This window comes from Eleutherodactylus coqui, chromosome 7 (assembly GCF_035609145.1).
Source record: "Eleutherodactylus coqui strain aEleCoq1 chromosome 7, aEleCoq1.hap1, whole genome shotgun sequence".
Classification (NCBI taxonomy): domain Eukaryota; kingdom Metazoa; phylum Chordata; class Amphibia; order Anura; family Eleutherodactylidae; genus Eleutherodactylus; species Eleutherodactylus coqui.
Window position 1 is genome coordinate 164,374,863 of NC_089843.1, and position 27,052 is coordinate 164,401,914.

Here is a 27,052-nt window from a genome sequence, read left to right on the forward strand (position 1 = left end):
CGGATAAATGTTCGAACTATGGGAAACTCTTCTGTTACTTCAGCACTTTGCTCCCTAGCTAATGGGTCTCCTCAATTGGGTCCAAACTAAGAATTTGACATAAATCTTCAAGACTGGACCCGCAGCTCAGCAGTCATGGCAGAGGGGCAGCGAAAATCCTTTCATAGGCTGTAGATCACCTCCCAGCGCTCTTGGCAGTCCACATTTCAGGCATGGACAATTGGATAGCTGATTTTTTAAACAGGAAGACAGTTGACCTGGGAGAATGGGAGTTATATCCCCAAGTGCTCCAAACAGACTTCCGTATGACTCCTCTTTTGGACAATCCCATGGCGTCCAGAATGAACCACAAACTCCCAAACTTTGTATCCAGGACTCGGGATCCTCAGGCCCGAGCCATGGTTGCTCTTGTAATTTTCTGTCTCATTCCTTGACTTCTCAAGAAGCTCAAGATGGAATGCCTCCCTGTGATTCTCATCGCTCCAGACTGGTCTCACCTGGCAAGGTTTGCAGAACTTGTTGACAATCCATGGCACCTTTCCCTTTTGATAAGGTCTTCTCTTACAGGAACCCCTCTTCCAGCTGAGTCTGTCCATGCTTTGTTTAATGGTGTGGCTGTTAAAGCAGCGGTCCTGAGAGCTTGTGGGTTTGCGGAACATGTCATTCAGACCATGATGAAGGCTAGGAAGCCCTCCTCTTCCAGGGTTTACCATCCAATGCTTTTCACTAACTCTCCTCCTGTCCTCTTCTGCAGCAAGGTCTGGACATGGGGTTGGGCCTCAGCTCTCTTAAGGGTCAGGTGTCTACGTTGTTCATTCTGTTTAAATGCCTCATGCCTGCTAAGCTCGCCATCCGTAGTTTTTTTTTGTTTGTTTGTTTTTTACAGCCTTCCACATTACCAAAGACATCGCACTCATTATGGCTCTTAACCCCCCATTCAAGTCCATGCACTATCCACAAATTGGATTTGGTTCGAGCCTTGAAAACATGCCTCTCCTGGACGTTTTCCTTCAGACAATCTGAATGTTTGTGATCCCTGATGGTCCGCAGCATGGCCTGAAGGCTTCCAATGCCGTTATTTCTTGCTGAATCAGATCAGCAGTAGCAGAGGCTTACTGTTAGAAGGGCCAGTAGCCTTCCTTCCGGATTACTGCTCATTTGACTTGCAGTGGCTACTGTTTGGGCGACTTGCCACAGTGCTCCTGCGCTTCAAGTGTGAGGCCGCCATTTGGTCCTCTACACAACTTCTCCAAAATCTATCGGGTGCACACTTATGCATCTGCAGATGCTTCTCTCGTTTGAAGAGTATTGCATGCGGCCAACAACTCACCGCATGGTTACTATATACCTTTCCCCAGCAGAAAGTATGGACTGTCCCCTGGTCTAAGTAGTGTCCCCCCAGTGCAACGGGCGCAAAAAAAAAAAATTTTTGGTACTCGCCATAAAACTATTTCTGATCATGTTCATTGGGGTACACTGCACCCGCACACTTTGATGCTGAAGTTTTCATGATTTTTATTCTCCCTGTTGGGATTCTTTCTGGAGTTCACATGGTTCTGGCTGTGCTTGCGGTATTAAATGTTTTTAACATATATTATTTACTTTGTTTTCTCTCATATCCTACTTGGCTGTTCCTACTGCTTGCATGCAAGCTGATTAGCTTGGTGCCTGCAGGATGAGTATAGCTTGTAGGACGAGCTAAAACATTTATTATTGTCCGCCTCCTATTAGCAGTAGCTATACCCACGGTCTAAGCAGTGCCTCACAATGAATGTGATTTTTATAGCAAGTAGCAAAATCTTGTTTTGTGCATGAAAAAAATCAGTACATACCATGTGAAGTCCCTGCAGGGGAAAAGTGTCTGTGTCTGTGTCATGCATTTTAGCCTAATACATGCTTTGCAGGCTTTCCTACATGCAAGGTTTAGCTTCGGGGGCATTCGTGCACTGATTTTAGCTGATCTTTCTCTTGAACATGCACAAGCTCACCTCTCCCTCCCTTCTTTCATAGGCTGTGTATCATAACGGTGCCCCTTCATAGCTGTAAAGCACTGAATTGCTACAGCCCTAGTCGTTTCAGGGGTGTTGTCAGACGGCACCACATTAGCAGTTAGTCTGTCTCTCTTTTTGCAGCGCTGCGTCAGAATGCTTAGTTTGACTGCATACCTGCCTACATGTATTGGATGATTAGAACGGTCTCCCTACAAAAAGTAAAACTAAGGTTGTACTTGCACCTGGCAATATTTTTTGCTTTCATTCACCTTTTTTTCCCCAATTTTAGTCTTCCAGAATGCAGGAAGAGCTACAGAGATGTCAAGAGGAATTACAACAGCAGATCATTTTGGTTAATAATCTCAGAATGGAAGATTCCATCACTAGCTCTAAAGAAAAGGAAGCAACTGACTTTATACCATCACTTGAAGAAAAGGTTAGTCTTTTTTTTTTTTTTATATGCCATTGATTCAAGGACATTAAAAAAAACAATGGCTAAGGGCCCTTTTACACAAAATGACTGTGGGGCGCAGAAGCGCCTGACAGGCATCCTAGCAATAATGGCTCCTGTGCTTCCACACGATCGATCAGGGCTCAGTGAATGGAGGCTGAGCGAGCCGGCGATTCTTTCGTCCTGCTTCAATTCACCGTAAACGGGAAGTCGTTCTTAGATAAATGACTGCTTGTCATTCGGATCATTCAGGTATAATTCATTTGTTCAGATCATCCAGACCTTTACACGGACAACGATCGTTCAGATTGCCACCATCCAGCGAGAATCTGAATGATAGTCGTTCAGTGTAAAATGGCCCTAAGTGAGTGACTGGTACAAAAGGAGAGAGGGCCCCACCCACGAGGGCTTGCAAACTGCATATGACCAGCTTTACTTAGTTGCTGCAATAAGATTTTGTAGCTTTTTATATCTTTTGTTTTAGTGTGCTGCTTTTTCAGTGAATGCAATATACTGACTGTTTAGAAAATGGTCTCTCTACTCTTGTAGGTTCTCAGCTTACAAGACAAGTTCCTGGAGACCAACGCTGAGTATGAACAACTTGCTCAAAACAAAGAAAAACTTGAGCAGGAAAAGAACCTTTTAAGCTGTCAAATTGAAGGCCTTACGAAGGATATGAAGGAAACGCAGTCAAGCCTTGAGTCCTTACTAAATGAAAAACTTGAAGCGCAAAGGCAACTTCTTGATCTTCAACAGCAAATGGAAACCCTGCAAGAGCAGAATCATCTGAAAGACACACAGCAAAAAAGCATCTCCGCAATAGACCAAGGAAGTCAGGTAGAAAATAATGACCAGGTATTTGAATTTCAGCAGGAAATGTGTACTTTAGCAACTCCCTCCACCCCCTCCCCCCTTCTCAATTGTTCCAATACACTTTAAAATACACTTCATGAGTAGTCTTTAGAGATGAGCGAGTATACTCGCTAAGGCACATTATTCGAGCGAGTAGTGCCTTAGCCGAGTATCTCCCCGCTCGTCTCTAAAGATTAGGGGGGGGGGGGGGAGAGAGCGGGGAGGAACCGAGTAATGTGCCTTAGCGAGTATACTCGCTCATCTCTATTAGTCTTCTTTCTAAAAAAAAAAAAAAATTATTTTCAGTGTGTTATTTTCAAGATATCTACTTGCAAATTTGCTTGACTTCTATATATGTATGAAGCAATAGAGAAATGTCTTAAGTCCACATAATCCTATTGTGCAGATATTTGCTCAAAACCTCAAGTATATTTATAACTTTTTTTTTTCTTAATACGTAGGCTTCCCACTTTGAAAATTACCTTGAGCAAAAAACTATTAAATGTTCTTGCAAGGACCTTGTACAGTCCAACCTTACCATAAATGATGATTTAGAACTAGAGAGCATGAATTTGAACAACAGTGAGGCAGATGATGAGAAGAAGATAAATCAACTTGGAGTGGAACTTGTCACTGAAGAGTTGAAAAATCTGAAGGCGGCACAACAGCTGCTTGAATCAGAAAGGGACCAACTCAAAGAACAGCTGGAGAAGAATATTGAGAAGGTAAAGTATCTTTGAGGTTGCTTTACATATACTTTGCTAACAGCTGAAGGCATTGTATAATGAAGACCACTTCTGTCTGTTTCTTTTGGGACATATGGACATTGTAAGGAGGGGGGACTGAATTTGGGGCCCCTTTCATGACCAAAGCAGAGAACTGCATTGTAAGAGCGATTCCCGCTTGGGCAGGAACTGCGAGCGTGTAATGCTACATTTCCCCTGCAGCGGTTGCAATGTGTGGCTGCAGGTTTCCTGAGAGCTACACCCATGGCTCTACTCTAAGGGGTGTTATGGAACGTTCCATGTAATGTTGGACATGGTTTTTAATCAAAAACTATAAAATTGAATGGGTTAATAACCTTAGGAAATGGATATAGAAGCCTTACGTTGAATTAGAAGGGCTCACACTTGCTCAGCTGTTTACGTAACACCCATACACCATAATGGACTGAGCTGTGCTCATCACCAGCCAGCTCTATTCTTGCATGCACCGCTGGTCATGGGACCTTTTCTTTCTGAGTACCGTTTCACTTCTGCGATCTGTCCGTTTATCATTTATAATATGAATATGCCATAAATACCTGTCATCATCATAAAGATGTGAGAATATCTTCATAATGGCTTCATCCAGAGACCTTTGCTGTAAGATGCAGTTTTAAATCTGCAATAAAAGTTGCTGTCATATTCGCCATTCACACAACTGTCATTCATACAGCTTTCCCGCTTACAAGAAGAGGGGCTTCAGAATGCGAATGTACATGAGGAGCTCCTTCAGAAGACGGAAGAACTTGAACAGGGACAGATTAGTCAGAAAGAGGAGATAAGTAATCTGATGAAGACTGTGATGGAAGCTGAGTCTACGCTGGAGTCCTTGCAAAATGAAAAACGAGAAACTGAGCAACTTCTTACTAATCTGCAGCAGCAAATGAATGAGATTACTGGAGAGCGAGATGAACTCAGGGCCACAAAGGAAAGCTTAATTTTGGATATGGCGTCTCTTACGGTAAGTGGCTTTGTATAATTACACGTGCAACCCATGTAGATGGTTATACAATTTAATTTGAGGTAATCTAATAGAAAGGCAGGTGTACATGTGGCTTGTAGTTTCATTTATTAATAGTGTGTAAATGAATGGCTTTACCTCAAATAGATGTACTTTTAAATTAAAAGTTTCTATGGTAATTATTCATTAGTGCATGCTTCAGACCTTCAAGTATTTAACCCTTTCCAATCCACTGTCTGACGTCTAAAGACATTATGATTTAAGGCTGTGCAGCTCCGATGTTGGAAGACGTCCGTCGGGGTTCTCTTACTGTATATTACCAGCCTCTCTGCTGTCAGAGCCTGGACAGCGTGTCACCTCATGCAGTACTGGCTTTAGCCAGCAGATAGTGCCAGGATACACATTGGATTGGAAAGGGTTAACTTTGTTTTATACTTTTAAATAGTTGCTTAGGAATAGCATGTGACCTCAGATTTCTATGCAAGTTCAATGGCGTTACTGAAGGAAAGGAGATGGTGTCCAAGTGGATAGGAGGGGGGGGGGGTTAATATGGGGATAATAAGGGGTATGTTAGGATAGAAATGGACCACTGTATCTGCTAAAACACCTCTTCAGGGTTTGATGTCTTTAAATGTCCAAATAAGCAGAACTCCTTGCTTTGTGAATAAGTGAATCGTAGCTCATGGATGCCAATGCTTTATCATAAGATAAATTTTAGGTGGAACCCCACCTCGAGCTAAAAGTACGGACACTGGTATAGCTTGTGTTGCAAATTTATTTTATTTTTTTTGCAATTTTTAAGAACATGCAAACGAATCGGCAAAGGATACCTGAAAATGAAGACTCTATGCAGGCCCAACCCATGTGTAGTCATATGTTACACGGCAACTTTCAGGACGTGGAAGCAGAGCTCCTCTCCTTGCGGAATGAGAAATTAAACCTTGAGGAGAAGCTCTTCAGTCTACAGCAACACACTGACATGATGACAAGCGAAAGAGATGAGATGAAGGCTACACTTTCCCGCTTACAAGAAGAGGCGCTTCAGAATGCGAATGTACATCAGGAACTCCTTCAGAAGACGGAAGAACTTGAACAGGGACAGATTAGTCAGAAAGAGGAGATAAGTAATCTGATGAAGACTGTGATGGAAGCTGAGTCTACGCTGGAGTCCTTGCAAAATGAAAAGCGAGAAACTGAGCAACTTCTTACTACTCTGCAACAGCAAATGGATGAGATTACTGGAGAGCGAGATGAACTCAGGGCCACAAAGGAAAGCTTAACTTTGGAAATGGTGTCTCTTAAGGTAAGTGGCTTTGTATAATTACACGTGCAACCCATGTAGATAGTTATACAATTTAATTTGAGGTAATCTAATAGAAAGGCAGGTGTACATGTGGCTTGTAGGTTTATTTATTAATAGTGTGTAAATGAATGGCTTTACCTCAAATAGATGTACTTTTAAATTAAAAGTTTTTATGGTAATTATTCATTAGTGCATGCTTCAGACCTTCAAGTATTTAACCCTTTCCAATCCACTGTCTGACGTCTAAAGACATTATGATTTAAGGCTGTGCAGCTCCGATGTTGGAAGACGTCCGTCGGGGTTCTCTTACTGTATATTACCAGCCTCTCTGCTGTCAGAGCCTGGACAGCGTGTCACCTCATGCAGTACTGGCTTTAGCCAGCAGATAGTGCCAGGATACACATTGGATTGGAAAGGGTTAACTTTGTTTTATACTTTTAAATAGTTGCTTAGGAATAGCATGTGACCTCAGATTTCTATGCAAGTTCAATGGCGTTACTGAAGGAAAGGAGATGGTGTCCAAGTGGATAGGAGGGGGGGGGGGGGGGTTAATATGGGGATAATAAGGGGTATGTTAGGATAGAAATGGACCACTATCTGCTAAAACACCTCTTCAGGGTTTGATGTCTTTAAATGTCCAAATAAGCAGAACTCCTTGCTTTGTGAATAAGTGAATCGTAGCTCATGGATGCCAATGCTTTATCATAAGATAAGTTTTAGGTGAAACCCCATCCCGAGCTATAAGGACAGACAACATTCCCACTGGTATAGCTTGTGTTGCAAATTTATTTTATTTTTTGCATTTTAAGAATATGGAAACGAATCAGCAAAGGATACCTGAAAATGAAGACTCTATGCAGGCCCAACCCATGTGTAGTCACATGTTAGATGAGAACTGTCAGGACGTGGAAGCAGAGCTCCTCTCCTTGCGGAATGAGAAATTAAACCTTGAGGAGAAGCTCTTCAGTCTACAGCAACACACTGACATGATGACAAGCGAAAGAGATGAGCTGAAGGCTACACTTTCCCACTTACAAGAAGAGGCGCTTCAGAATGCGACCGTACATCAGGAACTCCTTCAGAAGAATGAAGAACTTGAACAGGGACAGATTAGTCAGAAAGAGGAGATAAGTAATCTGATGAAGACTGTGATGGAAGCTGAGTCTACGCTGGAGTCCTTGCAAAATAAAAAACGAGAAACTGAGCAACTTCTTACTACTCTGCAACAGCAAATGGATGAGATTACTGGAGAGCGAGATGAACTCAAGGCCACAAAGGAAAGCTTGACCTTGGAAATGGCGTCTCTTAAGGCAAGTGTGTGCGTATGTGTGTTCAAATATTGTATAATGGATGTGATTGGCCGTATCACAAATGGAAAGTGTGTTTTTTTTTGTTTGTTTTTTTTTGTTTGTTTTTTAACCCCTTAGTGATCATCCCATAGTGTTTTTATGTCCTAGCAAAGTTGGCTTTAATCCCTGACGACGTGAAAACATGCTTCCTGCAGGGATTAAAGCCACATGGGCTATGAATGTGACAGCTCCATGCTGTCTGTGCCTGCAGGTAGCAGACAGCCTGGAGCTGTCATCCCGGGCTGCAGAGAGTCCTTCCTGACAATGCGATCGGCGCTATCCAATGGATAATGCATTAAAGTGCAAAAAAGTTTTTAAAAAATTAAAGATTCAGCTGCCCTCATTTTATCAGATCCATGGGGGCAGCTGAGATTACTCACCCCCGTCCTCCGCGCTGTACCCTGCTGATCTGGTCCTCCAGACGAATGACGTCACGCGCATGCGCAGAAGCCCAGGAGCCTCGGCAAATTTAAAATCTGGCTCCCCACTCCTGAAGGTAGCCGGGAACGAGGAGATGTCAATGGGGACCGCGGTGAGCAGTCCCCGGGCTCGTGATCGCCGCTATCCAATGGATAGCGGCGATCACAAAAAAGTTTTTAAAAGTGCAAGTTTCACCTTCCCTCATCAATTCCATGGGGGGAGGTGAAAATACTCACCCCGGGTCCTCCGCGATGTCCCAGTCTTCCAGGACCTGAACTCCCCTTCTGCGCATGCGCACCCAATGTCATTCATCGGGCGCGTGCACAGAGGGGCTTGCACCCCAGGAAATTTAAAATCCCTCTGCTCCTGGCTACCATGTGTAACCAGGAGCAGAGGGATGTCACCAGGGACATGATCACTGTTATCCAATGAATAACAGTGATCATTTAAAGTAAAAAAAAAAAGTGTAAAAAAAAAAAGCCAGGCGAAAAAAAAGTTTAAAAAGCTTACATTTCATCTCCCCTCATGGATCATATCCGCGAGGGAGGATGAAATGACGTACCTAAGGCCCCTGGATTTTTCTGCGGACCTTACCCCAGCTTCTGCGCGCACACCCTTCACCAAAATGGCAGACTCATGCGCAAAATCCGTGGATTGCCAGGGTAATTTAAATTTTCCCTGCTCCTGGCTAGAAAGCTTAGCCAAGAGCCTGGAGATTTCACGGAGGGCCGCGGTAAGCGGTTCCTGATCACGTGTTCACCGTTATCCAATGGATAACGGCAATCACTTAAAAGTAAAAAAAAAAATTTGACATTTCAGCTCCCCTCACCAATGCGATCGGTGAGAGGAGATGAAACTTTTTACCGGAGGCCTCCGTATTTGATCCCCGACATGATCCTCCTCCGTGAACCTTCCTAGATTCCTTTAAAAACTGTGGGATCAAAATACGCAGTACACCCCAAGATAAATTCGTTAAGGAGTCTAGTTTTCAAAATGGGGTAATTTTGTGGGGGTTCTCTATGGTTTTGGCCGCTCAAGAGCTCTGCAAGTGTGCTATGGAGCCTAAAAGGTCTTCAAGCAAAATTTCTGTTCTGAAAGACACAGACTACTCCTTTCATGTTCGGCACCCGACATAAGATTAGGGCCATAATGGGTATGTTTCTGAACACAGGACAAACAAGAGTATCCATTTTGGGGTGTAAATCCTCATTTTCATGTGCCCTATAGAAAAAAAAAAGTCTTTTAAATTGACATATTTGCAAAAATATGAAATTTTCCTTTTTCCTCTCTAAATTGAATTAATTCCTGAAAAAAAACCTGTGGCGTTAATACTCCCGACCCCCCCCCCCCCCCCTTCCTCAGTGAATACATTAAGGGGGTGTAGTTTTTAAAATCAGGTCATTTGTGGGGGTATCTATCATTCTGACACCTATGAGCCTTTACAATCTTGGCTTGGTGTAGGAAAACAAAGTTTTCCTCAAAATGCTGAAAAGTAATGTTACATTTGTACGTCTCCTAAATGGTTAAAAAAAACACACGTTTTTCAAATGTGCATTCAGAATAAAGTAAACCGATGGAAATATATAACTTAGCAAAAATCTGTACAGCATGTTTGCACATATTTGATATATTACAATTGAATGTGAAAAAAATATTTTTTTTCAAAATTTTCCCAATATTGGCACTTTTCATAAATATACACAAATTCTATCAGACTATTTTCACCACCTAAATGAAGTACAATATGTGGCGAAAAAACAATGTCAGAATCACTTGGATATACAAAACCTTTACAGAGTTATGATAGGTTAAGTGACACATGTCAGATTTCCAAAATTTGGCCTGGTCATTAAGGCGCAAACAGGCTTGGTCACTAAGGGGTTAAACAGAAATTTTAAATTCTTCCTATAATTGATTCATTAGTTCGTGCTCTAGACCCCCAAGTAATGTGTTTTTTAAATGGTTACTTAGGAATCTGATGTCACATGCCATTTCTATGTAGGTTTAAAGCTGTCGCTTTCTTTGAGGGAAAGGAAACTGTCAGACCGTATGGCATATTTATTATAGATGTACAAATGGGTCACTGTCATTTGCTAAAACACTTTTTTGAGTTTTGGCTTTTTTTAAAAATCCAAACTAGCATCACCGCTTCTTGCTTTCTGAACCACCATGAGTCCTAGCTCATGGATTCCAACTAGAGTTCATCTTCAAATTAAATTGAAGGTGGAATCCCTTCCTGAGTTATAAAGACGGGCAACATTCCCACTGTATATAGCTTGTTACTGAAATAACTATTTTGTTGTAGAACATGGAGGAGAATCGTCAAAGGATACTTGAGAATGAAGAGACTACGCAAACCCAACTCATGTGTAATGATGTGTTTGATAACTTGCAGGACATGGAAGCAGAGCTTTGCTCCTTGCGTCATGAGAAATTAAACCTTGAGGAGAAGCTTTTCAGCCTACAACAACACATTGACAAGATGACAAGTGAAAGCGATGAGCTGAAGACTACACTTCAGAGCCTAGTGTCAGAAAGGGACCAGATGAAGGAAGACCTTAGAGAGAACGTAGAGATGGTAACTAGGAAATCCTTAGGTTTTCTTCTTTTGGAAGTTACCGCATGGAATTATAAACAGTTTTTGAATGAATGTTCTTAATTCTTCCTCTTTGTAGTCTATTGAAACTCAAGATCACCTTAGAGAGGCACAACATGACCTTCAGCAGCAGAAACTGAGCATAGAAGAGTTAACATGTCAGATTGCATCTTTAGAACAAAAAGTATGTTATTTTGGACGATCAATGTTGCGTTTTATCTTGAACCATCCAAATTCCACAGATCTTATGTTTATTTTTTTTTTCTTTTCCCTTCAACCAGTCGTCTATACTAAATCACGAATTGCAGGAAACTATTGCAGTTTTGAAGGAATCCAACAATGAGCGAGATCTTCTTGAGCAGATGAAGCAGAAACTGGTATTAGAACTAGAACATCTTCATAATGATATTAAGAACAAAGAACTGACCATAGGAGAATCTGAAAAAGAGCGGACTGAAGCTGAACAAAAAGTCCTTGCCCTGACTGTACAGCTGAAGTCTATGTCAGAGGAGAGGGAAGAGTTGCAGAAGCAGGTAACTCAGGAGGAACTTGGTAAAGGTTTTATAGCTACAGGTCATAGATCTATATTCTTTTACAGATTCATGTAAAAGTACTTGACAGGAGTCCATCATGTTTGGTTAAGAAAAAAAGTAACCTTTTTCTACATATCATCAGAACTAAACAAACCAAAACTCCATCCAGTTGCCAGTAAACATGTCAGGGTTGAGAAATGTCCTGAATGAGTGTGTAACTGGTCATCTTCTTGCTCTTTTAGTAGAAGGAAAAAACCATCCCTAAATGTGATTGTTCTATGATCCATCACATGGGTGGTGATAACATGACGTCATGTTCCTGTAGTCTCTGGAGACTGTACAAGGGGAGAGATGAATTGCCACCTGTGATCTTTCTTTTTGATGTTACGTTCAACTTACACCTTCACACAATATTGGCTGGAAAACTCTACATACTCTTTAGGGATCAGATTGGTTTTGACTTGATTTAAGAAGTTGTTTAAGTTTCCATTAGTCTATTGGTAATGCCACTTTTATCGCACACTAGTCTGCTGAAACTGAAGAGGAGCTTAAAAGGACTCAAGAAGAACTTGATCAGCAGAAGCAGGGGGTTGAAAAGCTGGCAAATGAAATTTCTTTGCTTGAAGAAAAGGTATACATTTAGCTATATTGATAACTCTATGATCTATCATTCCCCGTATGGAATATAGAGAACTGTCCAGGGATGTGCTCACTCTTGTTTGTTTTTTTTCCTTCAAAAAGTCCTCCGAGCTAGAAAGAGAGTTGCAAGAAAAGAGTCACATCCTGAACAAAGCTGTTGAAGACAGACACATTTTTGACCAGTCTAAACAAGGTCTCGTCTCTGAAATGGAACAGGTTATGGAGGACTTAAAGAACAAGGACTCTGACTTGAAACAAGCGGAGAAGGAAAAAGAAGCAGTGTCTCAGAAAATACTTGAACTTACCAACAAAATGCAAAGTATTGCACAAGAAAGGGATGACCTGGTGCATTCCAAGAAGAAGCTGGAAGAAGAGGTACATTATATTGTGGACAGAAGAAAACTACTTCCTTTACCGTAACTGTCCGGTTTAAACCGTTACCCTGAGTACTGCACTCTGTCAATCTCCCTTATGTGGGGTCACTATGGAGCAAAGGGCGTCTGAGGACTGCCTCACACTTAGCAATGCTATGGCCACAGCCTTGTAACCTTGAGGTGCTCTTCTCAGGCAGTTACTATAAAATCAGTGTGATTCTGGAATTAAAAAAAAGACCACCCCAAAGTTGCATTGGTTATAGACCTCTTAATGCTGTTGAACAGTTGGGTTTCCCAATAGATGAATCCTCTGTTTCACTTGTAAGCCATAAAAGTTTTACAAGCATCTTTTTCTACTAATTCCTGTTTTTGTTAGTAGGGCACTTAGTTGTACCAATTGGCTTCCAATAATTTGAATCTGTGAAATTTGCCATATTTATCGCTGAGTATTCTGCAAACACCCAAGATGCAGCAGCTTGACTTTACTAGGATTCAGAACTTTTATATGACTTTTGTCTCTTATGTTTTTTTTTTGTTTTTTTTTTTAAGGGTAAATTTGTTGTATTTTAAATAGAGATGAGCGAACGTACTCGGATAGGCACTACTCGTCCGAGTAATGTGCCTTATCCGAGTACCTCCCCGCTCGTGCTGAAAGATTCGGGACGCGCTGCGGAGCGGGGAGCTGCAGGGGAGAGCGGGGAGGAACGGAGGGGAGATCTTTCTCTCCTTCTCTCCCGCCCGCTCTGCCCCGCTGCCCGCCGCAACTCACCTGTCAGCAGCGGAGCGCCCCCGAATCTTTCAGCACGAGTAGAGCGGTACTCGGATAAGGCACATTACTCGGACGAGTAGTGCCTATCCGAGTACGTTCGCTCATCTCTAATTTTAAACAAATGTTATGTACCTTATCACGAGAGTCACATCAGTTGTGCTCAACTTCTGTAAGGTCATAGAAACCTATCAGAGGTTGTGGTCTGTAGGGGACCTAGGCATTAAGATCTCGTCGGTGGCTAATATAACTTGGTTGTGGCACTTGAGTTGCAGTCTCCTTTAACTCTTCTGTGTTATCCTTTGGTGGTTCTTTAATGTAAAAATTTAGTTACATTTTTTTCCTGACCGCTAACCCATTTCTTTTCCCTGTTTTTTAAATCAGGCGGAGAAATTAAGGGAGGAATTTCAGCAGCTAAAGCATGAGCATAACCTCTTAGCCGACCAACAAACTAGGAAGACTAGCCAAATAGATGAACTAGAAACCGAGCTCCAACAAATGCAAGAGAAGATGCGCCTCAGTGACACTTCCATTAAACAACTGGGGAACGAGAAAGTTGCTCTACAAAAGCAGCTGCAACAATGTGAGCTGAAGGTGGCGTCCCTTCACCAAGAACAGGAGCAGATGCAGCAGCTGCTCGAGAGAGTGCGAAGCGAGAAACAAACTATATATGCCAGTCTGCAAGACCAAGAGAAAGCGGTAGGTATACCATAGATCTATATAGTAGTGCCGTGTGGGAGAAAATAGATTGTGCAGTCCCACTGGCAGGCTGGTGATTGCCAAGACTCACGCGGACTTAGAAAAGTGCCTCTAACAGAGAAAAAATTGCAATACTTGGATTACCTTTTATATTTTCCCAAGATCTTAGAGTGATTTTCAGCTTTTTCAACAATTCAGTGTTCAGCTTACATAACTTAAAGGGGTATTCTGGTTGGGAAGCGAAGTTTAAAAAATTCCAGATATGAATAGTGTTGGCGCCATGTTTATGTACAACTGGTTATGGGTATAAATTGTGCAGCCTTTCCCAGCTTAGCCTGTCCTCTGCGGTTTTTCGGCTATTTCCCAAGGTGGCCGCCACATCCCTGTCGATATGCAGCTTGAAAGTACATTTTTCACAGTTCCCAGCTCTGTACTCCCTTTGTGTATGTATACCCCCACTAAGCGCTGCCCTTTAGTGGTCAGCAAATCCAATCTTGAGAGCTGCAGAGAAAGTCAGCCCGGTCATTCCTGCTGAGCAACCTCGACCTGTAGCTCTCGAATACTTACAGGTCGTATCCAAGGTAACCTGGGAATAAACACTTCTGGAGAGCCGGGAGAAGGTGAGGGTTTATAGATCTACCGACACAAAATCCAGAACAGAAGCACATTGCAAACTTTAATGGTTTAGCATTCATTTGAGAGCAGTTTTGTGCAACAGGAATATCCCTCTAGGTTTGTGCAGGGTTTTTTGGATCATTTTGTCTTGATATACATAAATTTTGAAAATTGTGCTAGTCACACTTAGAAACTGACTGTAAAGTGGAGTCAAACTCCTCCTGCACTGCCTCCTGGTGGAAGCAAACCAGCGCTCCTCATATGTCCCCAACTCCAGTCCTCAGGGACCACCAACAGGTCATGTTTTTAGGATCTCTTATGGTAAGAACATCTGTGGCAATGCCTGAGGCATCGGCAATTACATCACCTGTGCAAACTGAGGAAATCCTGGAAACATGACCTGTTGGTGGTCCCTGAGGACTGGAATTGGAACACTGGTCTAGTGGATTTGGTTATGTAATTGCTGCCTCTTGAGAACCCCATTCCAATGTGCCCAAATATAAAAGGAAAACACATGTTACAAGCCAGGTAAAGGAGCATCACATGGGGAGTTAAAGGTGTGTGGGTGCTAACCATTTCTGGGTCACAGTGGAGGTGGTTGGTACCCGTAGCAACAAGGGGTAAAAAACGTGAAAGAACACTACAGCTTTTCAAGAAAAGGAGGCTTTTTTTTTTTTTTGAAACTTGCATTTAATGGGTGAGTGCTTTATTTTCACATTGGAAGCGCATTGGATTGGGGTTCCTGAGATGAGACTACTACTTAATACTTAGCAGTTGTAGTAAATGCCCTGAGTTGTCTGGTTGTTTTACTAGGTTGCTCAGCTACAAGACGAACTGATCACTTCTCAGACAAAACTTGAGACTGTGAAAGAGGAGTGTAATGAGAGAAACGCCCAACTAGCTGAGAAAGTTAATGAAGTAACGGAACTGTTAAAGGAGAAGGCTTCTGTGGAAGAGGAGAACGAACAATGGGTGGTGGTAAGTCTGTTAGCCATGCAGATCGGCCACCATGTGATATTTAACTTCTATGTATCTCTTGCATTTGTGCTTGCATATAAACCTAGGTTTTCAGAATACAAATTCCTAAACTACTGGGATTTGTTTCTGTGAGGGGAATAGATTGCCTCTCTTGTGCTGAACATGGATGTTGGTGCATTTATTCCAGAAAGTGTCAGATGCAATGGTGAAGAACTATAAACTGGAGAAAAAGATCTCTTCTCTGGAAAGTTTGGTTACTCTTTTGCGCTCAACACGGAATGAAACTTCTGAAGAAGTAGATCAACTAGCAGTATGTACTGAATCTTTAGAAAGAAAGAATCAAGAATGGAAGGTAATATTGATGTTTACAGTTGTAGAACAGGATTTCCTATTGGCTGGCTAAATGAAATATGACAATCTCTAAGAAATGTCCTTCTTTTTTTTTTTTTTTGAAACTTGCATTTAATGGGTGAGTGCTTTATTTTCACATTGGAAGCGCATTGGATTGGGGTTCCTGAGATGAGACTACTACTTAATACTTAGCAGTTGTAGTAAATGCCCTGAGTTGTCTGGTTGTTTTACTAGGTTGCTCAGCTACAAGACGAACTGATCACTTCTCAGACAAAACTTGAGACTGTGAAAGAGGAGTGTAATGAGAGAAACGCCCAACTAGCTGAGAAAGTTAATGAAGTAACGGAACTGTTAAAGGAGAAGGCTTCTGTGGAAGAGGAGAACGAACAATGGGTGGTGGTAAGTCTGTTAGCCATGCAGATCGGCCACCATGTGATATTTAACTTCTATGTATCTCTTGCATTTGTGCTTGCATATAAACCTAGGTTTTCAGAATACAAATTCCTAAACTACTGGGATTTGTTTCTGTGAGGGGAATAGATTGCCTCTCTTGTGCTGAACATGGATGTTGGTGCATTTATTCCAGAAAGTGTCAGATGCAATGGTGAAGAACTATAAACTGGAGACAAAGATCTCTTCTCTGGAAAGTTTGGTTACTCTTTTGCGCTCAACACGGAATGAAACTTCTGAAGAAGTAGATCAACTAGCAGTATGTACTGAATCTTTAGAAAGAAAGAATCAAGAATGGAAGGTAATATTGATGTTTACAGTTGTAGAACAGGATTTCCTATTGGCTGGCTAAATGAAATATGACAATCTCTAAGAAATGTCCTTTTTTTTTTTTTTTCTTTTTATAGGATCTTGTGGAAAATGTTTCCACCATTTATACAAATCATCAGAGTTTGCTGAAAAACCTCTCCAGGGATCTCAAAAGAGAAACTGAAGCTCAAAAACAATCGATGAGTGCGATAAAAGAAGGTCTTTCATCAACACGCTCCAAGACTTTTGGAAATCTGGAAACTGAACATACCAAGCTAAATTCTCAGATCGAAAATCTGCTGCATAAGTTTAAGGTATAATTCTGGTCTGGGTGACATAAAGGGGTTGCACCAGAATTATCACCTACTCGTAGGGTAGGTGATAAGTTTGATCGGTGGGAGTCTCACTGCTGAGGCCTCCACCAAGATGGGAAATGCATCTCTTCTGGTCACTGTTGGCTCATTGCACCCACCCTCTGTGATGTGGATCTTCAATGGAATAACAATCACTCTTGCACGCCACTCATTTCAATGGGGCTGGCGTAGATGGCCAAGCACTTTGTACTCTGCCATCTCCAGAAGTGCCATGAAAAAGGAAAGGGTGGTACAGCATATGCGCTACTGTCTCCCCATTCAATCTCCACATCACTGTGATGGGTGCAGTGAGCCTGCGGAAAGGAGAGGGGGAGCACAGGACCTCCATTCTCAGGATCAGTGGGGGTCTCGGCAGTGAGACTCCCACTAATCAGACCTATCGTTTGGATAAGTGATTGATTAAGTCAATTGCCGTGCCAACCCCCCCAAATATATGATATATATATTATACTATACTAAAGGTTATGTAATCCAGGTGTCAGAAGGTACTAATCATCCCTGCAGAGATCTAGCAGGTTCAAAGTGGTGAAGGTAATGCTTCCAGGTAAAAAAAAACAACTCCTTTTTACAGGCAGTTCAAATATTCAGTTCAGGGTCTACATTGTTGACGTCCAGTTTTTTCTTGCCTGTATCATTGAAAGACACAGCTGAAGACCTTGGATATAGCTACTGGCAGGCAGACACTAAGCAGAAAGTGTTCTCTCCTCCCACTAGCTACACCCCTTCTGTGGGCACCGCTCCTAGTTTTAGCTTAAGCCCCATTTAGACACACAGATTATTGCTTGAAATTCATTATAATGATAAAAGTGAGCAATGGTTTTGCTTTTAAAGACGGACATTTTTTCCCTAATTAAAAAGTCGTTTCAGTCGTTTTATTATCGTTGTGTGATGTTTGCATTGAAAAGTCCTGTAAAATCACTGAATGACGTCATTTTGACCAAACGAAAAGCAAACGGCCGAACGATGGATTTTAAGCGGACTGAAAGACAACGATAAGCGAATCTTTAACGATAACTGCACGACGGGCGCAAGATAGACGCAATGATTATCGCCTAAATGTTGGCTTTTGAGAGAATTTTGAGCGATAATCGTTGTCTAAATGGGCCTTTAGCGTCTGTAAGGGGCAGATATTGTTCTTGCTGGACTCCAACTAGCTCTTGGGTTCAGGGAATACAGGCATGCAGGACTTTCCCTGTTGACCCATCAAGGAGGAATAACCATGGAGTTAACTGTGCAGTTGTCTGTCATAACCTTGAAAGAAAAAGGGGTACATCAAAGTCCTTTTCAGGGGAGTTATGAGCTTCTCTTCCCTGGCAGCGGCTCCTGTAACTCTTGACCCGCTAGGTCCTTTTTTTTCCTTTTATTGGTGCAGAAAGTCAGAAGCTGCGTGTGTGAAGCTGTAAATTGTGCCCGATGACGTAGCTCTGTGCAATGGGCGGATTCGTTTGCGCCGCGCTTTGCCGCTGGCTACTACTTTCATCACTGGTTCTTCACTACCAACATCAAAAATTTAGGTCCCAGGTTCAGGCCTAGGCAGGGCACTCTAAGGGTGTGTTCGCCGTGGTAGGTGGTGAGGACTCGCTATGCAGGCAGCAGTTTCTCTTCTCACAAGAAGCTACAACTCTCACAGCAAGGAATCCTGGGATCATTATCCCACACCTCTGCTCTGCCTGGTGGCTAGCTGTCCTGTGCTTCTGTCTCTTCTGCAGTACATCTTGCAATTGTCTATAATACAGTAAATTGTATAATTGCTGCTTTAGCGCCATGTCCGACTCCAGACAAGGGCCATCCAGAGCTTTGTTCTAACTGCGTTCCATTGCGACAAGCAGACGTAGAACAAATTACCGGCACCCTTTTGCCCAGCCTATACAAATACACAAATCGATACCCAAAATATTGATGCCAATAAAAACCTACATTCGGAAGCACAAAAATCAAGTCCTCATATGGTCATGTTGACGGAAAAATAAAGTTATGGCTTTGAAAAGTAGAGATGGAGATAAAAAAATATTCCTTCCCCCCCCCCCCGCCCCCCTAAAATTTTTTCCTTATTGCCAAAAATGGTCATGTCTTTAAAGGGTTTAGGAGCCATGGCCCCTTCACTGCTTACACAGGCGCATTGGCTCATCCATATAGATATCTGTCTATTATTGCAGCTCTGAATCTTGACCATATTTTAATGTCCTAACGATGGTTCTAAAAATTGTTTTGTAGGGTATCGATAGGTCTTCAGCAGTGAAAGATAAAAATTACGAGTTGGTCCAGGACTATGAGAGTGAATTATGTGAGGTGCAAAAGAAAAACCAGGAGTTGCTGCTTCAGTGTCGGTCTCTTGAACAGCATGGCACGAGATGGTCTAAGGAGGCAGCAAAGGAGCTTAAGAGCCGTCAAGCTGAATATATGAACCAACTGATAATTAAAAAAACGGATATGATGACGGTATGTATGCCACGTGACCCCACACTACTAATAAAGTAAGGTTTGTCACTGGAGGATTTTAACGTAATTTTTCTTATGTGTAGCTTGTTGTAGATGACCTGTCTGAGGCCCAAGTGGAGCTAAATGGTATAGAAACTGATCTGAAAAAAGAAATGCAATGCAAAAAAGAATTCACGGTGTGGCTGGAAGAGTTTAAAGACCTGCACTGTGATACCACAAGGCTGAGCGACCGAGTACTTGGGGAAAACAGGCGCATTGCTGGACTCATCGAACATCTAACAAGGAGACTGAAGGTAAATAAAATGGACTGTGGGTTCCCGAATTGTTTTTGGTGATAAAGTAGCTTAGTAAATTGCACACAGAAAAGCGAATTATAAGCTTGTATGATTGTATATAAAATAAAATAATGCATTTCTGTAGGTTATACAGTGGGGGCAAAAAAGTATTTAGTCAGATACCAATTGTACAAGTTCTCCCACTTAAAAAGATGAGGCCTGTAATTGACATCATAGGTAGACCTCAACTATGAGAGACAACATGATAAAACACATCCAGAGAATCACATTGTCTGATTTTTAACAAATTTATTTGCAAGTTATGGTGGAAAATAGGTATTTTGTCACCTACAAACAAGCAAGATTTCTGGGTCTCACCTGTGGGTAGGCCACATGCTTTTTGTGGCTGCGTGTTCTCTTCTTTCAGAGTGGTGTTCACGGCATCCGTGGGTGCAGATCGCCACTGGGTATTGTCAGGGATGGCCGCTGACAGTGGTATATTCCGGGCCTCAAGCCTTACTTTAGTCCCTGGCTTTGGTGTAGCACACGTGGTGGGTGGGCTTGGACAGGGGAGGGCTCTTTCTCCTGGCCTCCACTCAGTTTACTGTGGCCAGGGGCGGGCTTCCTTTACTTGGTTCCTTCTCATCTAATCACCTTCATGATGCCTGCATTTCAGTGAAAAACTTGCGCGCGCCCCCCCCCCCCCCCCCCCCCCACAAGGGTGTCTATATTTATTTATTTTTGACTGGTTATTGACTGATATGTATGCCAGTCTTGAGCGGCAGATAGTTGATATTATGACCACCCATGCTCTGCTAATGTGCCCACAACCTCTAACAGCAGAGAGCGTCAACATCGCTGAACGTTTCCTTTTAAAGGCTTGAGTGCTGCCATCAACACTGATTACATCATGCATAATGTATGAGTTTTATTGTGCAAACGTTTTAGGCAGGTGTGGGAAAAAAAGTAACTAAAAACGTTCTATTTTTAAAAACCCTCTAACAAAAACTAATGTTGCAGAGTCAATTAGCACAGTGGGTGAAGAGAGAATTCTAAATCAAAGCAATATTTGGTGTGACTATCCTTTTGCGTTCAGAACAGTATCAATTCTTTGTATGCTTGCACACAGTTTTTGAAGGAACGTGGCAGGGAGTTTGGTCCTAACACCTCCCAATAATCTGGTCAGAACGGCCCGGGTGACAGGTAATTTGTCCATATAGCCATCCTGCTTCTTACTACTGGTGCCTACGCCTCAGATCATCTTATTTCAAAAGGACCCCTCTTCCATCCCAGTATGTCCATACTTTAGTCAACGGCATGGCTGTTGAGGCTGTCATGTTAAGAACTTGTGGCTTCTTGGAACAAGTCATTCAGACTGTTAGCCAAGAAATCTTCCTCATGTATATACCACAGTGTCTGGAAGTCTTTCTTCTACTGGTGCGAACGGAAGAAATTTCACCCTTTGCTTTAGTTCGCAGAGACAAAATTATATTCCTTAATGCCAAAAGTCGAGCCATCCTCAAAGAGTTCAAATACATATGGAAACAATCGTGGTTGCTTGGTTGTTTCCATGTCTCACGTTCATGGTGAGTGTTTGGTCAGACCACCACAGATAAATTTTTTTATGGTAGATCTAGTTGTTTTAAAAAAAAACCTTAATCCGTTTCATGCACGACATCTACTTTTCAGAAAAGGACTAGTAATTAGGAAATTATAGTACCAGTGTTCCTGGTGGCGCAATGCACTACACAGCTGTGCTACATGGTACATCCATTATGATCACACAACACACAAACAGCTCTACTACATCCATCTTGTCTCTCACGCAAGACAGTTTGGCTCCTCCCACAGCAGTGACATCACTGCAGGTCATTCAGGCCCCTGGATCTCTGGGTGGGGGGGCAGTAGGTCGGTGTCTCCTGTCAGGACCGCTGAGTTGTCTGAGATAACATCAGAGTTGTATTCTCATTTGTAGTTTTTGTCATCACCTTTAAGAGCCCTAACTGTGTTGTTCTTCTTCTGTCGGTCAGACTCTGTGTTTTATATATGTTGTAGGACCTTCGATGATGGAGGGCGGAGCATGAAAAAGCACTCGCATACATACCTACTGACAAGTTGTCGTTAGTAGTTTGATAGAACAAGCTGATGTAATTTCTTTCTGGCCATATTGTTCCAGTGAGCTCCACCTTCTGCTGAGCACTTCTAAAGGGTGTCATTAAATGTTGATGCACCAACAAATATTTGTTAAAGCGTATGACTGAAAACATTTAGTTTCTGTTTTGATACCTTTTTAACACTTGGAAGATATCATGGAAATTCTGTAATGTTTGTTCACAGATAATCATTCAGCCTAAAATAAAGCGAGACACGGTGACGTATCTCAAGAGTTTAGATGCCGACTTGGAAAAGAAGAAAAAAGAAAATAAGGAACTGCTGCAAAAGATACAACAAATTGCACCATCTGTCAATTCTGACATCTTAGAAGAAGAAAATGTACGATTGCGTGAAACTCTGAAAGATGTCCAGGCGGAATTAAAGGTATAGTAGTTCAACATGCATTAAGAATCTGTTTCTATGCTTTTACTGGACTGTGCTAGGGTCAGATAGGTCATCGATGTTGACCTAAATTATACAATCCTCCGGACTCTTGCGTAGTCCTTGCCTGCACCACTTAAGGCTTAAAGGGGTTGTCCCGCAAAAGCAAGTGGGTCTATACACTTCTGTATGGCCATATTAATGCACTTTGTAATGTACATTGTGCATTAGTTATGAGCCATACAGAAGTTATTCACTTACCTGTTCCGTTGCTAGCGTCCTCGTCTCCATGGTGCCGTCTAATTTTCAGCGTCTAATCGCCCAATTAGACGCGCTTGCGCAGTCCGGTCTTCTTCTTTTCTGAATGGGGCCGCTCGTGCCGGAGAACGGCTCCTCGTAGCTCCGCCCCGTCACGTGCCGATTCCAGCCAATCAGGAGGCTGGAATCGGTCATGGACCGCACAGAAGACCTGCGGTCCACTGAGGGAGAAGATGCCGGCGGCCATCTTCACAAGGTAAGTAAGAAGTCACCGGAGCGCGGGGATTCAGGTAAGCACTGTCCGTTTTTTGTTTTTTTTAAACCCCTGCATCGGGTTTGTCTCGCGCCGAACGGGGGGGCTATTGGGAAAAAAAAAACGTTTCGGCGTGGGACAACCCCTTTAATCAAGTGCAGCTGAAATATTATTGCTACTTGGTTTATGTAATGGGGAGTTGCTGCATGTCGGGACTTTTTTTTTTTTTTTTAAGCCAACACAAGTAACTTTTCATTTGCTTAGAACTTTTTATGAAGCCATACCATTCAAATAAAGGGTAGGAATATAGATTTTGTGGCTTGACCTTGATATACTTTTTACCTCGGTAAAAGTACCGTATTTTCCGCTTTATAAGACGCACCGGTCTATATCACAGCGGTGCGTCTTTGACGCAGGAGGAAGGAAGGAAGCCGTTTGGTGGTGAGCGCCGGCGGGTACTACTGCTGCTCCCCGCCTCCACCAATCACAGGTATGTATGGGCGGCAGTGGGGAGGAGACTGGTCGCACAATTGTTCGTGTGATCGCGAGTTTCACACAATCGCGCGAACTAAATCGCGTTCGCGCGGTAAATTCGCGAATGCGCTAAAATGGCGATCGGAACGAAGTTTTTGGCATATTTACTTTATAAGACGCAGCAACTCTGCCCCCCCCCCCCCCCCCCTGCTTTGGAGGGGGAAAAGGTGCATCTTATAAAGTGAAAAATACGTACGGTATGCGGTTCAAGGGAGTAGTAACTTTATACACCTGAGCATCTTCCTAGTTGTGGGCAGAAGCCTCTTGTCCACTCCCAAATGTAATGGGAAATCATCAATCTCCATATGTGTAACATACATATTTCACCCCTCTGCATTGTAAGGGCTGAAATGAATTGATGTGCTGCAGAGTTGAGAAATCCAAATAGTCAATTTGTGTGTTCAAATCTCATAAACGGAGCTGCTGTTGTATCCTCTGGGGATGTTCCATGTGGACTTGTGCACAAACACAAGGATTCACTCTGATATGCTGTTGTCCTATCTGGCTTATTTGTTTTGCTCTGACATGCAGGGTCTACTTTTTTACACATGGCAAAACTAATCGTATAAATTCAGTATCTATTACACTGTTTCCTAAAAAAAAAAAAAAAAAAGTTCTCTACTGCCACTTATATAATGTGCCTTAGTTGAAAGTTCAAAGTTCATGATTTCTCATTTGCCTTTTTTATAATTCAGAAGTAGAAGCTGTATTCAAATGATCTTACAGCTGAGCTGCTCTAATCTAGCGGACTATTGTTTTGTAGCCCTGCAGTTATTGTTGGACGGCTTCCTAGTCTTTCCTCCCCTCACTTGGCAGTTTTGAAGTAATCTTGGGAGCTTTACAATGCTAACTGTTCTGTGCCAGTGTATAGTCTATGCAAGCCTAGCAGAAGGCATCCTTTCAACCAATTACATGCATTAATGTCCTAGAGATGACTCGTGTCTACTGGTGTTTTGCAGGAAAAGCAGCGTCTGGTCCAGAGTCTGGAAAATGAGCTGAGCTCTGCCAAAGCAGATGCCAAAGAAAAAGCGGAGAAGGCATTACTGCTGGAAGAGCAGCTGCGCTCCAACACCGCAGAGTCCGCGCTTTCTGAGATGGAGGTTAAGATGAATGAAAAGGAAAAGCATTTCCAGGCAGCGCTGGAGGAAATACAGGTTCTCCAGGTAAAATAGGCAATGCCAAAATACACTGCTCTACTAACCATTTAGCTGTAGGCGCTCCCTGCATGAAACTTGGCCGGCACTTTGCACTTGCACTTTGCATCTTGGTAGTGGTAAAGTAAGGAGGGCCAGGTAGAAGTTTGTGTAAGGAGAGGAGGAGGCAGGGCTTTTCATGGTAGAAAGTAATCCAGGTTTGTTTCCAGGTAGCAACAGATTTTTTTCTCCACCTCTCTAGAGGTAATCTGTTGGGGAACATTCACGTAGGCATCTTTTTTCCATCTGTGAGCTGTCCATGGACCCATTAAAGACTATCTGTTTGTGCAAGATCGCTTGACTGAAAAATCGCAGCATGTCCTCCTGAGTACTACAGTAGTGCTCCAGAGCGCTATATAGTCCTCTGTCCACTTCTTGCACTCGTGAGTACAGAAAACAAATGGGAAGCGGAATCCTCATCGTTCACCCTTCTATTCCAGCCAAGATAACGATGGGACCTAGAGAGGGGGATATCCTACTGGACCTCGGGGATGTAGCATTAGCCTTTCGACTGCTCTCTCTCAGATCTCTGTACTCTTGGAATCGATGGTAGTGGTAGATAAAGGAGTGAAGCAGCTGATTTTTGTACAGGTTAGGTTATATTTAGAGATGAGCGAGTATACTCGCTAAGGCACATTACTCGAGCGAGTAGTGCCTTAGCCGAGTATCTCCCCGCTCATCTCTAAAGATTCGGAGGCTGGCGGCGGAGAGCGGGGAGGAACAGAGGGGAGATCTCTCTCTCGCCCCCCCCCCCCCCACCCCCTCCCGGTCCTTCCTGCTCCCCGCCGCAACTCACCTGTCACCCGCGCCAGCCCCCGAATCTTTAGAGACGAGCGGGGAGATACTCGGCTAAGGCACTACTCGCTCGAGTAATGTGCCTTAGCGAGTATACTCTCTCATCTCTAGTTATATTCTTTTAATATGGGTCGATTCTCAGCCCCATGTTATGATTATCGATCTTCAAGCATTGACCAGATCAACACTGTTTTACTTTCCTTATTACATGATCCGGCTATAGATGTCTCAGTTCACACGGGGAGTTATGTGGCTGACCAGCAAACCTTTTTATGAAGAGCAACGATCAGCTGACAAATGAGCGTTCACTAGTTCATCGGCAGATTTTGTCTGTGCCTTTTTATACTGCCCAAGCAAAGAACGTTATGTGCAACAAGCAGGCCGTGTAAAAGGGCATTAAAGGAGATGTCCCGAGGCAGCAAGTGGGTCTATACACTTCTGTATGGCCATAATAATGCACTTTGTAATATACATTGTGCATTAATTATGAGCCATACAGAAGTTATAAAAAGTTTTTTACTTACCTGCTCCGTTGCTGGCGTCCTCGTCTCCATGGTGCCGACTAATTTTTGGCCTCCGATGGCCAAATTAGCCGCGCTTGTGCAGTCCGGGTCTTCAGCAGTCTTCTATGGAGCCGCTCGTGCCAGAGAGCGGCTCCGTGTAGCTCCGCCCCGTCACGTGCCGATTCCAGCCAATCAGGAGGCTGGAATCGGCAGTGGACCGCACAGAAGAGCTGCGGTCCACGAAGACAGAGGATCCCGGCGGCCATCTTCAGCAGGTGAGTATGAAGACGCCGGACCGCCGGGATTCAGGTAAGCGCTGTGCGGGTGGTTTTTTTAACCCCTGCATCGGGGTTGTCTCGCGCCGAACGGGGGGGGGGGTTGAAAAAAAAAAAAACCCGTTTCGGCGCGGGACATCTCCTTTAAGACAATGCATCTCTATGAATGTTATTCCATGAGTCGTCTAACGGATTCAGTGCTGCCTTTTATGGGTTAATGGCTACTTTGCTGTTTACTCCTAAGATTGCAATATGTAAGTATTCAGATGATTGGGAAGTCTTCCCCTCTGTACATGTAGTCTTGTGTATGGTAATATTTGCGCACTATTTGTTGTAGGGCTCGTTGTAGGTCCTTAAACACTTTCAGCTGTTTTCACAAATCTGATAAAACTTGGTTTTGACTTTGGGGCTTAACTTTTTTCTTTCTTAAACAAGGAAAAGGTTTCCAAAGGTGCAGCACCCTACAAGAATGAAATAGAGCGCCTCAGAGATCAAGTCGTGAAGGGCGAGATGGACAGAATGAAGCTGACCAAATCTACAGAGCAGCAGTAAGTATGTCCGGTTTAGCTGTGTGTGATATAAAAAATATGCATCATGAATAAAATCCACTTCATCAATCCCCCGAAAAGCCCCTTTACACTCGTTGATCTGCTTTTCCTTAAACTAAATGGTACAATGATGGTGTTTAAATCGATTCTTTAAAATTCCATCTGTCATAACATACAAAAGAGTTAACCTCTAACTACAGCCCTTTTTAGGGCTCAGACATCCGCAGTACAGACTTATGTATTCTTTTAAAATCCGCAGCCCGTCTGCAGTGTCAGCTGTGGGTGGGCCGCAAATCGGACAGCTTCCATTGACTTCAATGGAAGCCGTCCTTGCGGGAACCACACTGAAATGGAGCATGCTGTGATTTGTTTTCCGGACCAAAAGATCTGCAAAGCAAATCCGCAAGCTTTACTTCCATTGCGGACGCCCATGCTTCCCTATGGGCGGCTTGAATTTCGGATCCTCTGCAATTCAAATCCACCCGTGGACATTGGGCCTTAGGGAACCTCTTCCCCACACATATGATGTGATGAAGAATGCTATAATGGACTGCCTATAGGGAAGAAAAGTAAAGGTGCATTAGTGCCAACAAGCTCGCTGCACAATGGCAGAACGCAGTATATGGCTTGTGCTGGGGAATGCACGATCTAGGAAGTCCAGCATGGTAA

General features: G+C 43.0%; 1 protein-coding gene across 5 annotated transcripts in view; it reads left to right on the top strand.

Moving 5' to 3' along the window:
• LOC136572918 (centromere-associated protein E-like) overlaps positions 1-27,052 on the top strand; it is a 73,664-nt gene that overhangs the window by 39,524 nt on the left and 7,088 nt on the right. For 3 of the 5 annotated variants that reach the window (XM_066573943.1, XM_066573942.1, XM_066573945.1), the window contains 20 exons: positions 2,281-2,427; positions 2,992-3,297; positions 3,756-4,019; positions 4,732-5,019; positions 10,487-10,669; positions 10,767-10,871; positions 10,969-11,220; positions 11,747-11,851; positions 11,962-12,234; positions 13,384-13,698; positions 15,127-15,291; positions 15,479-15,643; positions 15,877-16,041; positions 16,229-16,393; positions 16,500-16,715; positions 18,990-19,214; positions 19,298-19,507; positions 21,827-22,027; positions 24,029-24,232; positions 26,271-26,383. In XM_066573943.1, coding sequence (XP_066430040.1) covers positions 2,281-2,427; positions 2,992-3,297; positions 3,756-4,019; positions 4,732-5,019; positions 10,487-10,669; positions 10,767-10,871; positions 10,969-11,220; positions 11,747-11,851; positions 11,962-12,234; positions 13,384-13,698; positions 15,127-15,291; positions 15,479-15,643; positions 15,877-16,041; positions 16,229-16,393; positions 16,500-16,715; positions 18,990-19,214; positions 19,298-19,507; positions 21,827-22,027; positions 24,029-24,232; positions 26,271-26,383 — 4,067 coding nt within the window. The remainder of the gene's footprint in view (positions 1-2,280; positions 2,428-2,991; positions 3,298-3,755; positions 4,020-4,731; positions 5,020-10,486; positions 10,670-10,766; positions 10,872-10,968; positions 11,221-11,746; positions 11,852-11,961; positions 12,235-13,383; positions 13,699-15,126; positions 15,292-15,478; positions 15,644-15,876; positions 16,042-16,228; positions 16,394-16,499; positions 16,716-18,989; positions 19,215-19,297; positions 19,508-21,826; positions 22,028-24,028; positions 24,233-26,270; positions 26,384-27,052) is intronic. The other 2 variants (XM_066573941.1, XM_066573944.1) reach the window with 2 other exon arrangements.